At 44.4% G+C, this 13,088-nt stretch overlaps 1 protein-coding gene across 3 annotated transcripts in view; it reads left to right on the top strand.

Annotated features, from left to right (window-relative positions):
* The window catches only part of sli (slit guidance ligand), a 215,823-nt gene that overhangs the window by 192,650 nt on the left and 10,085 nt on the right, over positions 1-13,088 (top strand). For all 3 annotated transcript variants that reach the window (XM_069136848.1, XM_046631281.1, XM_046631280.1), the window contains exons 3-5: positions 7,530-7,601; positions 8,720-8,863; positions 12,836-12,907. In XM_069136848.1, coding sequence (XP_068992949.1) covers positions 7,530-7,601; positions 8,720-8,863; positions 12,836-12,907 — 288 coding nt within the window. The remainder of the gene's footprint in view (positions 1-7,529; positions 7,602-8,719; positions 8,864-12,835; positions 12,908-13,088) is intronic.

The raw sequence follows: 13,088 nt of genomic DNA, 5'->3' as shown, positions 1-13,088 counted from the left end.
TAGCCAGTTTAGAAGGGGTGTTTTTTATACTCGTTCAAAAAGACGTATACACCAAATCTGAGTTAATTAATCTCGCGATTAAAGTCCCGCGCGGCTCTCTGAAACCTCGCGTCGGCTCGGCCAAGCGGTCGTATAACAGGAGTATTTAACGAGCTTTCCGACCGGTTATGACTCTGCGTAACACATGCCGTGCATAAAAATCCACGATTCAATGATCGTGTGATCTTTAATCAAGCTCTTGGTTTTTTACAGTTGTGTAATTTCGCGATTCGACGCTTGCCCAAATAATTATCGATCAGTCTTCCCGCGGCAATTTAGCAGTCACCAATCCTCTGGGGAAGATTATCCCGAAAATATCGACACTGATATTCCCTAAAGCTTCAGCCCCTTGAACGTTAAACCAAAACCGTCAATCCGGTAATTAGAAACGTTCCAAATACCCGGGAAGGATTTCGAGTATAGAGAGACGGAAATCTAGTTATAGCTGGGTCTTACTCGGATTCTGTTCTCCACCTGTAGTATCGCGATTACAAGCTTTGTCTACAGCTCTAACTGCTCGGAGCCAAGGATCTTATCGACCGTTTCTAATCCCTCTGATGACGCGGAACGAAACACATTCCGGGATCTGAAGCTCGGCTGTTTCCCGTATAGTGACAAGGATTTAAGGAGCTGTTTGCTAGCACTGGCCTGATTGTGAAACGAGTTGTAGAATTATTTGAGAGCTTCAAGATTTTGTGACAAAAGATAGAAAAAAACAAATTGTTTCTTGCGGACTGTGTAAAGTGATTCTCAACGCGTTGCAAAGTTACGCGTGTTGATCTGGTGAAAACGTATTTTGTCACAAGTGCCGAGAACCAGCAGCTCTTAAACTGACTACCTACTTTAAAAGCTTGGTTGAATTTAACAGCGCCAAATGTTCACCCGATTTGTAAAAGGCATTAACTCCATTCGACATTCGGTTCTAATCAGACTCAATCTGACCATGACAAGCTTTTTCCACTTTCAACGGCGCTGATGATTATGACTCATATTAATATATAATTACGGAGGCAAAATGGAAGTAACAAGGGATTAATTTTCTCGCCGAAGATATTTCCGTTTGTTGATTCTTACGAAATGCGCAAACGTATTTAAAAAAATTAGAAAATCGTAAATCAAGGAACGTTTACCGTCAGAATGAATTATGAAGTACGGTGTTAATTAAGCAAATCGCGTTAACACCGCCGTACGGTAATTAGTGCACGGTCTACGCGCGTGTGTGTCTATAGCAATAGCGTCGTGACGCCGCGTCGTTTAGATTTAGACGCCTGATTTCCGAGCATGAAAGCACCCTCGCAAGCAACTCTTCTACAAGCCTTTATAACGCGTCCGATACCAACTACGTCGCAGCTTTGTATGCCTTCGGTGTTTCGAACACGAGGGGGAAAGACGCCCGGTTCTTGAAAAGAGTCAAAGTTTCGCACTAATTGTAAGTATTGTAGATTTTGCGAAATTGTCAAATTTATTCATCACTTATAAAAACGAGCCCGAAAACTAACCGGCAACGAAAGTCGCGGTAGAAACTCGAGAGATTCTTCTCCGCTGCTGCACCGGAGCTCTGGAGAAAAAGGAAGAGCGTAAAAGACGGTGAAAAATTAAAATGGAGTCTCCATCGCCAGGTTGGCTAACAAGAATCTCGCTAATTGCATTTTATCTCTCCTTCATGCACCCGTGGCAAAAGGTACATAGCCTCAGGTAATATAGGCATAGACTCTGCGCTATACAGTTGAACCTCGAGTACGTCTTTGGCTGCAGGGATATACGTCTCTCTGTGTGTATATGTATACCTAATAAAACTGAGAAGAAAGAGAATCGCCGGCGTAGTCTGTATATATATATATATATGTAAAGGTAATGAATTTTTGCATCTGTAACTTCGTGCAATCCGGCTTTCGGGCCATAATTAGCACATGCCTACTTTAATCACGTATAGAAGCGATTATCTCTCATCGCGTAGTGTATAATAAAACCGTGAAATGCAATAAAATTCGAGGGTACATAACAGCTGAAGAAAATTCTCGTTCGATCGTATCACGCTTCCCGCTGTGCTAAATTACTCAAGAATGAACTCGACCTTTTTTTAACTCGAAATTTTTCAAACAGCCCGATGAAATATACTCCGGTCTACACACGCCATTTGGGTGTGTTGAACCGGACACGCGTGTCGTATAGGCAAACATAAATTAGGAGGGAAAGATCATTTGCCTAGGCAAATAGTATTACAGTGCCGTGGTAAATGACAGAATGACTCAATGTCGAAGACCCTTGACACCATTCACATCACATTGGACAGGTTATAGGGTATGGACTTTCTATGCAGCGTTAGAAATTTCAATGGCACAATTAAACGATTAGTGAAATCCGTCAGATGTGAATCGCACGGGCATTACACGTATAATAACAACACGTGTGTTAATGCTGTTCTTTGTCACTTAGCAACATGAATGCTGCACCGCCAACCTGATCGAAACCCGAAGCAGATTCGCTCGCTGCCCAAATGGAGCATTGGCGTTCATTGAACGCACACGAATCATATAGCCAAACAGTTTCGATCGCCAAACTTCGTCGTTGTTTGCTACGGTGCTTGATGGTGTTTGCCTGAGTAAATCATCATTTGTTTGATATCAACGTTACGCGGAACGTGAATATCTGGTTTCACCGCATAGCTGGCCGGGGTTAATCCATTGTCGAGCTTTCATTTCCACTCGTATAAATCATCCTGCAGACCTCCTTGAGGACCTCTGACGCTCGGTTCCACGGTCGTCGGTGACCAGACATTAAAAACGCGCTCCACTGTGAAAACAAAAGTTTTCCCATTCGTCGATGAGAACTAGTCGAGCCTAAAAATTCTTCATAATCGAAATGTGCGAAAGTGACAAATACAATGGGAGTTTGGCCAACGTTTTCTTTGCTCGTTCGCTGCACGATTTAAGCTGATTCGAAAAATTGCCGCAACAACTTCTTCGCGGCGATTGAACACAGCTATAGATTATAATCCCGACTCCTGCCTACGAGTTATTCATGGTCGTAAGCCGGTAACCTGGAACAGAATTGCTACATATATACATGTATATAAGATGCTTGCGTGTACCGTTGACGACTTCCAAAGCTTACCTCATCTCCTATTATCTCCCCTGGACTCGCCTCCGCTCCATTATACCTACGTAACTACATCAGCTTACGTACTCGAGTACCTTTCAACTTTCACGTAGGACGGCACAGCACACGCGCCTCTTCGTCAGTTCACATTATAAGTATCGATAAACACGTGGCCGTGTTTACGTGGGCTCTATGGACGCCGATAATGATCTCGTTTCAATATAGTTACAATCACGCATATATGTTCCCCAATGAGATATCGCAACGCGGAAGATTGATCAGTGATCCGTAAGACCCGGAAGTCTTAAGGGATGTTCTTTTTTTCTACAGAGATAATGTGGTCTAAGCTCTGTAGTCGGTGAAAGCGGCATAGTTTACTCGCTGGAATGGTAATAACGCAATTTTGAATGATATCCTGCTATATTTTACTACTGTGTTAAATATTATAATCGTTTTGTAAGAACATTAATAAGTCTTGTGAAACGCTGGGTTCATCCTCAGGTTGACGACACAGATCGCCGAAGTATACGTAACATTAGAAATGGAATTTGAAATTTTTTTTTAACCACACCGCGGCTGTAAATCTCCACATCTGCTGTATATGAATAATTGAAGAGTCATACTATCCTCAGAACCTTTCACGCTACAGCTTGAGAACTGGTTATAGAAAAAAACACTACGAGCTGCGGGAATGATGATTAAGAACCAACTATTATCTAGCCTCTGTAGGATAAGCCAATTAAGGGTATTGATGATCCACCCAAAATTGAAAAACATCTTTGTCAAGGTTCAAGGTAATAAAGGTCCTCTTTAAATATGAGCCAACATTTATGCAATGCTTCTCCAAATGTTCATCGAATGGCTCAACTGTTGGGGACATCATCGAGTTTCTCAACTTGTCACCCTGTTCCGCGTAAGTCAAGAATGGCAGCACTAAATTCTGGATATCTACAAACCTTAAGGGTGAAGAACCTTGGGTAGGACAGGTACACGGACCAAGGATCGCCGAATGGTCTACCGCCTACGATCAACTACCAACCTTTTCTGCAATAATCGGGTGAAATGGCGAGCGTAGATCACGTTTATAGAGAGCCATTGGTACCGCAAGGCATTCATCTCAGCGAAGCACGGCGTTCGGCTTACGGCTTGGATGACCGCGTGCATTACCAATTGTTGCAAACCGTTTCATTCCGCCTTTTAATCCCGAGCGAGGAAACTCACGGCGTGCTTCACGTCCCACGATAATCACGAACGTTCCAGCCACCCTAGATCCCCATCTCGTTGTCCTAGTTTCGACGATTCCGTGCAAGAAGCATCCAAGAGATACTCGGACGCGGACGATCCGCTCTCCGATTTTATCCCTCGAAACCCCAGGTTCAATTATATTTTTTGCAAAGCCTGGAGAATTTATCGTAGAATTGTAATGGAGGGAGTCACGACGAAACTCCACCGTGAACCTGATCAAAATTATGTATTCCACGGTATGACAAGGGGCAGACCGAACTCCCCGGAGAGATAAGAATTGCTAACAAGATGGATTCTGTCCACATCCCGTTGCATATTGCATCTTGGTGCACAACAACCGACACGACGAATAAAAGGAGTAAAAACAGGAAGAACAGACATCAGGAAATACAGGGATTTGCATCGAGGCGTACTGTAATCAAAGTTTCCAGACATGTTCCAAATGCCCGCGTTGAAATCCGACACGCCCCAGGTGATGAGATCACGTCGGGACCGTCGTTCATATTTTTCAGCATCCCCCAATTTTCACGATGTGGCTCAGCGTTCGGAGAATGCGATTGTTTACAAGGTGACGATGAAATTTTGCCGCGTGTTTGCGGGGTGAACGTTAACTTGAACCGAGACGGAAGGACGGAGGTGAAAGATGACGAGCAGACGATCATCGTTTCGAGCTAGAGTTTTAAGAACAACAAACACGGTAGCGCCGTCTAGCCGTTGACTAATCACGCAGCTCATAGGAGGAAGGAGGTCATCTTGAGCACTCGACACTTGCGGCTCGACTGCTGGGCATAAATATCATTCTTCACTCGCGACTTTGCCGCAGCCTCCGCCGCGTTCCTGACGCCTCCGCAGCCTGAGATCCGCGGCGCATGATGCACGTCGTGTCTGAGTCGTGGTCCAGCTATTTATGTACCCAACGGGGAGGCTGCGTGCCCACATTCGAGATCAAGTAACCCTAGACCTCGCCAAGTTTTCGCAACATCAGAAAATGAATAAATAAATATCACCGTTGTGACGGAGGACTTTGTTAGATGTGGGGGAAATCCTCGTTCCGCAACCCCAATGCGGAGCTTAAATCCGCATCCAAACTCGATTAGGTGGAGCTCGATGCCTGGCTGGAACTGTCGTTCGAGTTATCCGTTCATTCATCGCTCTTCAAGTTGTGCCTTTTTAATTTGCTACAGCAGAAAGAGTAACGATTTCGAAGCGGAGGTATAATGGAACTAGAAACTTTCTCTCAATGTTTGAATTCATTTTTCGGTTCTGGATCCTGAGTCTTTAAAAAAGCATCGCGAAGAAGGTTTCCGAAGATAATACGTATACCGGTGGAAAGAACGTCAACAACCGATGTAAAAACCATCAATTTTATAAAGTTGTTTAAGCGACTCAATGTGATTCCGAATTTTTTCCAAATTTTAGAATTCGGAACGCAGCATGTTTTCCATACTCGGGATTAACGAATCAAATTTCCAGGAGAAAACCGGCAATTTCCCCGTTTGAAGATACCTACTTGAGACCCATCCAAGGAGAAATGGAACCAATTGAAAGAGCGGGGGATCTAATATTCTTCGCGTGAAAAGCCCCCGTATGAAGAAGACGGAGAGGGGCGGGAGGAAATATTTAGTAGGAAAGTCGTAGGGTGGCTCACAGCTCTGCTCAAGGGTGGGAGAAAGAAGTGTCATAACGCGGAAATTATTGCTTGGCTTGGTACCAAATTGGGAAAAAATTGAAAATCCTCATAAAGTTCCCGAGCTGCTGGAACATTTACGCCCCCGGCCCGTAGTAAGAGTGCGTGGATTACGCTCCTGCTGGTTGTCTCGCCTATTTGCGAGGCTGCTTTTGTACCTTGGGTACAACTATGTGGACGGCAGGGCAGCAGGTGGTAGCTCTCAACTATAAACGGGGGCGTCGCGACGCCTAGGAAATACGTCTGCCTTAGTTGCCGGACTGGAAACACTTGGGCAAACCACGCGAGTCGGACGGATTTGTGCTTCTAGGAACGTGTGTAGGCTTGGCTTTCGCGCCCCACGAAGTCAATTAAAATAACTCATCCACCTTCCAAGAAGATGATGATAACTGTATGAATGACTTTTATTTTCGTTAAATATTGTCTTAAACTTTCGGAGTGACCGTAGTTGTTTCTTTCCTCTGATCCTGTCTTGGTTATTGATTTCTGAACTCTGCGTAATTATAATTCTGGCTCTTTGAATTGTAAAAGCAATTTCGATTACCCGCCACTTGTATAGTACAGATATGCCTGTGTATACTTACACGAGTGAAAAGAAGGAACGGATTTCTTTATTGAATTTCATTTCGTCCAAGTCCAATCAGAGCGGAAACATCGAAATTGATTTAATATCGCTTGTCATCGGCAGTGCTCGAAAGGAGGGAAATATATAACACAAAGGATAAAAAGTGGAAGTAACGTTTAATCCTGGAGAGCACCGAGGCTGTCCTGGAAAATTTTATCCTGTTTTATTAGATCCCTTAACGGTTAACTGCCGGAGAAATACGAGTGACAAGGTTATATACTTAGATCCTACTTAATTTAAGGAAGAGAAATATTCAGCGCTAGAGTTAGCTGGAATTAAATTTATAGTTCAGAAACCGACACGCGTCACAGCTGCTGAGGTTATAGAAAAAGATTGTTAAATAGGAATTCACCGGCGGTGGTAGTCAGGGTATACAACGGTGACTAGTTAGTTGCCGTTGAGATGAGAAAAGAACGGTACGTACATACAAGAGAGGAGAGAATTTAAGAAAGTATTAATATTTCTTTAGATTTTTCCTACCAACGAAGTCCAGCTGCATCTGACAGCACGCCTCCACTCTCTCTCTCTCTCTCTCCCTCTCTCTCTCTCTCTCTCTCTCTCTCTCTCTCACTCTCTCTCTGTACCTGAGGAAATTAATATTTTTGCATAATTGAAACTTCCGCTGTATAATACCAACCTGCAATACCTTATATACGTTTATATGTATACGTATACACGCGATATAAAGTTTAATTGGTTGACGAAAAGTTATCCCAGCCTTCAAAGAGATCTTTGACGTGTAATTGAGAAACTGGAATTAAAAAGCGAATCACAAGATTCCTCGATCCTGTTATGCTAATCTCAAATCTCATCTTATCCTATCTTCTGTTTCAGGGATCTTCAGGGCAACAACATTTCCGTAATATTCAAAACCGACTTCGAAGACATGGCCACGCTGCATGTACTGTGAGTATTCATCCAATTTTCATTTTTATCGCGAAAGCACATCCGCGATAGAATCGAATGAATTCACTTCTTAAAGCGTCTCGCTTTCACTCTCGATTTGCCAAGCACAAGCCGAACCGCGCGCGTTCCTTTTTTCAAAATTTAATTTTAGATCAACTCGTTCGCGAAGTTGATTACAAGAGGAAGCAAATAAATTGGCGAGCCTGCATCTGGCAGCACTCAAGATATTTCTGAGCCACTGGCCGTCTCTCATCCATCCGGTTCTCCGGAGCCCCGCTGCTGCACCCCTCGAGGATACCGCGACTAGCAATACATCAGCTCCTGCTTTGAGTAATTAATCGCCCCCCGAACCTAAGATTACCAAGAGATCCGATCCATCCAACTTACGAACGGCATTACCATTCCTGGAATTCCGTGCCTTTCGTTCAAGGCCTTGAGAAATCCCGGTATTAGCGCCTACGAACCGGCAGAAAACGGGCACCGTTTTGATTGATAATCCGCGCCACTATCCCTGAGAAATTACCGCGACAATTTCGGCAAGAGAGAAAAAGAGAGAGAGAGAAGGAGAGAGATAGAGAGTAGATGTGACTCGTAACTCGCGGAAAATTTGCATCGGTTAAAATATTCGCATCACGACAGGTTACGGCAGAGATCCCACCCTCGTAATCCGGGGATCCGGAATTCAGTTAACCGTTTTAATTGCGACAATGCCGCGCAGTCCGGCGCAATTGCGAGAGTACTGCAGGTACACAACGATCTCGAACATTTATCGTTCTCGCCGTTACTGCACTCGCTCCTCGTAATGGCCGGACCGCCACAGGTGGCCAACTTATACGTACGTATGAACCCGACTCTGTTCCCGTACATCACCGAAGCCAGAACCCGGTGCAGCAGTTTCCTCTCATCGTGCATGCCAAAACTGACCGATAGCGCGGTTACGCGGTACCGGGAGACGTTTAACCGATCCGATCTCGATTATTCACTCCCCGAATTCATGTTTCACGGAAATTGCAGTCAGATCATAAATGGCTCCTTTTGTGCTTTATATCCATATCGTAAGTTCAAACTTGCGCTCGTCCCACGATCTGACGATGTTGTGTTTGTCGATTCGTTCGCAGGCAACTTTCCAGTAACCAAATACACACCATCGAACGAGGATCTTTCCAGGATCTCGTCGGCGTCGAGAAACTCCGGCTTAACAACAACCAGATACGATATTTGCCAGACCTTCTCTTCAGCAACATGATGAACCTCAAACGACTGTGAGTACACGTGTATACGCTTATATACTCTGCTTGTGTTTTGCCCATTTTTGCTTTTTCTCGAGTCGCGTATTTCGGATGGTCTGAAAACTTGGCGTTGGGAGGGAAAAGAATTATCAGGGATATGATCCGCAGGATAAATTACAGCCAGCGTATCCAGACGACCGAAAAAATCACGAGTGGCTTAGTAACGGAAAAAGGGATAAAGATAAAGAAAACCAATCGAAAAGCGGACAAGGTGAAAAACAGCTTGTCGCAAAGTTGTAGTTTGACGAGCCGAGAGTTGTAATTCCATAGTTCGGTCACGCGACGGTAACGACTGTGTATAAACGAGGAAAATTGTACGGGACACGTGTTTCGCCTCGATGAATTTAATATTGCATAGCCCTTCGTACCAGTTCCGAGGTCGATACTGCACATTCATTTTTCACGACCAGAATGGTTAATGTGTCTGTCGCATAGAGTTGGCCGCATTCGCGGTAAGACAGTGACACCGGGAACTTCGAACTGCTTCCCGGTACTTTGTACTTTTGTGGTAAAGAATGCAACGAGGTTTAAAAAGGCACGCTGAGAATTGAGAATCGGCGGTGTAATTTTTCCGCCGACTTCATATCTCGACGTGCATTCCTTCCGTTTCTATAAATCTGTTGTCACTCGCGCATGTATCCGCACGTGTATCTCGTTTGCTGACAAGTTAGGCGTGAAATTACCTACAGCCAGAAGAAACTTTTTTTCTCCTTAGTCGTGCGTTCCTTCGTTTCTCAGCTGCGAGTCAGCTCCCGTTGAAAGTATAAAAAGAAAACTTTTTCCAAAGGCTTTATTGTGAAATTCACGATGACGTAAACAGGGATCGATTTGGTTTCCTGTTACCGAGATTGGAACGTACCTTATTTTACCCTAGCAGGTTATACGTGGTACCCGGGTTACCTTACCTAATAAATAACCGTCCCTTTTCGTGAAAATAAAATACACACACTTTATTATGTCCTACATATTTTATACAAATTCACTCTCGATCCTTTTGAATTGATCTCGTTCGACGTGGGCGTTATTCAATCAAACGTCAATTTTGATCAGCATACGAGAATGTTACGATATTATATTCCCCCGGTTGAACGTTTACCCTTAAAATAAACCCCGCATATCGATAAATATCCTCCGGTCACTTTTCTCCAATTACATTCCTCAACATCATCCCCGCCTCTCCTAAATATATACTCTCCTAAAATCGTCCTCAGTATTCGACCGATGTACGTACGAGGCTCTTGAACCGCTATCTTCACACCTCTGCACCCCTTCATCTGGATAGCATAAACTTCCAAGTAGTTCTATTTCGCGCCCATTCCATTTACAACTCGACCTTAGCCGTAACCTTTCTCTGTACGTTCGAACCTCCGCCTGCACCCCGCGTACTTCGTGAGATGATGGATGAAGAACCGGACAAGGATCTCCGACTCGTTCCCCTCACGATCCCGCGAACTTCAACTTCAACTTCAACTTCAGCTTCAACCTCAACTTTAGCTCCAGCCTCGAGTCCGTCACTTCACTCGCCGTGGGTTTACAAGTGGCACCTGCACCCTTCGATTTCGACTTGAGCTGTTACACTCCTTCTATAATTCCGTCAGATTGAGATGACCGTGCGAAAAAGTTTCCCGCCAAACCCCCCCCCCCCCCCCCCCCTCCCCCCAATTTTCAAGCCTTATTCAGCATCCGCTTGCTAGTAGCATCGGCACTTACATGTTGTAACGGCTAAACGTACAGCGGTTAAACTCCCAAGTGAGGGAAAAATTGTAACGTGATGAGAGCAGTGCCCTGCGATTGTTGCAGCAATGGCTAGTCGCAAGTTTGTCCTACATTACCGATGAATTATGAAAAACACTGAATAATTCATACGGGACAGCGGATCTAACTTTCTCAGAGCCTCTCAAAGTGGATTGCCGACTATTCGTGCAATTCGATTGATCGTCCAGCTCGGCGCCGACCTGGTCAGACGTCCTGCCGTTAATACAGTAAGCCGGATTGTATTATATAACGCCGATCGATTCGACCAAATTTCATTAACCCACCGTGCCACCCAATGTGTCAATCGCCGTGTTAATTGGCCTCAGTTCCAAAGCTCGCAACCTCCTGGCTATCCGTCTTGGATTTTACGGTCCTTCGCTCGATTACGCGGGTGACAGGTGTCATGATACATGAAGTTCCCATCAGAAGTTGGCTGGATAGCCCCGCGCTAACCAGACGTTTGTAATGATAGGCTAACTTGGAAGACTGACCCGCGGTCGAGCCGGTCTTATGCGATGACCGTCCCATTGGCTGAATCTTTAAATCTGTAATTATATACTGGCCGAGGTTCAACCTGACGGCCAAGGCACTCGAGAGTTTGGACAAGCTGTCCGACAGCCCGGCATTAAAGGCCAACACAGATGCAAGACGCCGTGATTGCCCTAATTTTTTTCATCGGCTCGAATCAAATCACCAAATTGCACCCAATTGTTCCATCCACCCCGAGTGTTGAATTATTCGCCGAATATCGAACAGGTCGAATTCCTTGTTGCTGACCGCAACGGGATCCATTTATCACTTTAAATTTTTCACGGGGTGTGGAAACATGTAAAGTCTCGCTCCGAATCCGTAACGTCAATTTTTCCGGTCTGAATACTGCGATGAAAGAAAGTTGACGCCTTGCTTGGGATTTAATTTTAGTCGTGATATAAAATGGTTTATCGATCGCCGAATTCAATCCACGTCAATTTCTGATATTGGCCTTTTGATGCCGATTAGTTAATTAATTAATTCAATAAGTAATGAAGTCTCGTGGTCTCTCCTCGCCTCGTTATTCGCCATGACTGTAAAGCCGATTTCCTCGTTCTCCAATTACCTGCAGCAACGTCTATCCGTAATGCCTAATCTCATTTTTCTACCTTCTCTGTTTTTTACGCCGGTTTCGTTTGGCCAAAGTTGAGACGCCAGGGTGACAAAGTTCACCAAGTCGTGACACACGAAGTGAGGCGAGTCGTTCACTTAGCAATAAAGATTTATCGATCGATACGCGCTCTGGGCCAGCTTTTCTACATTATTAAGCTTTAAACGGAGTTTCTTGACATAGTCGGTTTCAAAGGTCGTCACAGTTTTGCATGGCATAAATCACGCTGGACTCGAGATCGATCGGAGCTAAATTACTATCTGCTGTATCGAGGGATAAGCAATGCCCTCTTCCACCGCAGTCCATTACTCAGGGCATAAATGCGTAGCAAGATTTACAGTGCGAAACGTTACTTACCGGCAATGCTGAATGGAAACTAAATTCTGCAAAGCGAAGATTGCAATTTACTTAAATAAAACAAGGGTATCCGTTCATCGATCACGCCTGTCTGTCAGCAACAGCTTATTATTTACGTTCTTCTTACCGCAAATCAGAGAGTAAAGACGATGGTATCGTTCACCTTTCCATCTTGAAAAACAGTTGTTATATTTGCACTAGAAGTAGCACCTACGCATAGCGATGTACCATCGTCTAACACATGCTATTCGACTTTTTTTTCCACGCGATCCGAAACTGCTCCTGTTTTATGTCATTTTCACTTTAAGCAGTCGGCGACCCCATATTTCTATTTTCAACTTTCTCACCAGCACAAACGTCGTAAAGTATTTTCAGAATACCCCACGTTTTACGAGGAGACTATCGTTGCGGGATAACAGAATACTGATAAGAACGCAATGACGGTGTGTCGATAGACATGGACAAGTTGAATTGGGGCGGGATGGAGTTGGGATTTACTAAAGATCCTTCACGGTATCGAGGACACCGTACTAGAGAGTATAAAATTGCATTTCGGAAACCAGGCAATCCGTATTACGCGCAGTACCTTATCGACCGTATATTTCATCCGCTTGACCTGCATGGGGAAAAATAAATTCAATCATTGAGAATCGCATTCAATGTACGGATATGAATCGTCGTTCCTGTTACAGGGACCTGAGCCACAATCAAATCGCGATGCTTGGACCGAAGACTTTGAGAGGAGTTTCAGCCCTCAAGCACTTGTAAGTATTGACAAATTCGATACCGTATCGGTACCTCGTATCGCACTATTCTCGGTCAATTCCTGCTATGTATATTAAAAAGGAGCCCTGAGCTACGGTTGATAGATCAAAAGTATTCTCCAGTCGATACCTCTCTCCCTTAACACACTGCAGCATTACAGTTCCCGTTGGGTGAAATTCC

The sequence above is a fragment of the Neodiprion pinetum genome, chromosome 6 (genome assembly GCF_021155775.2).
Source record: "Neodiprion pinetum isolate iyNeoPine1 chromosome 6, iyNeoPine1.2, whole genome shotgun sequence".
Taxonomy (NCBI): Eukaryota; Metazoa; Arthropoda; class Insecta; order Hymenoptera; family Diprionidae; genus Neodiprion; species Neodiprion pinetum.
Note: the sequence above shows the minus strand (reverse complement) of the source record. Positions and strands in the feature narration are given on the sequence as shown.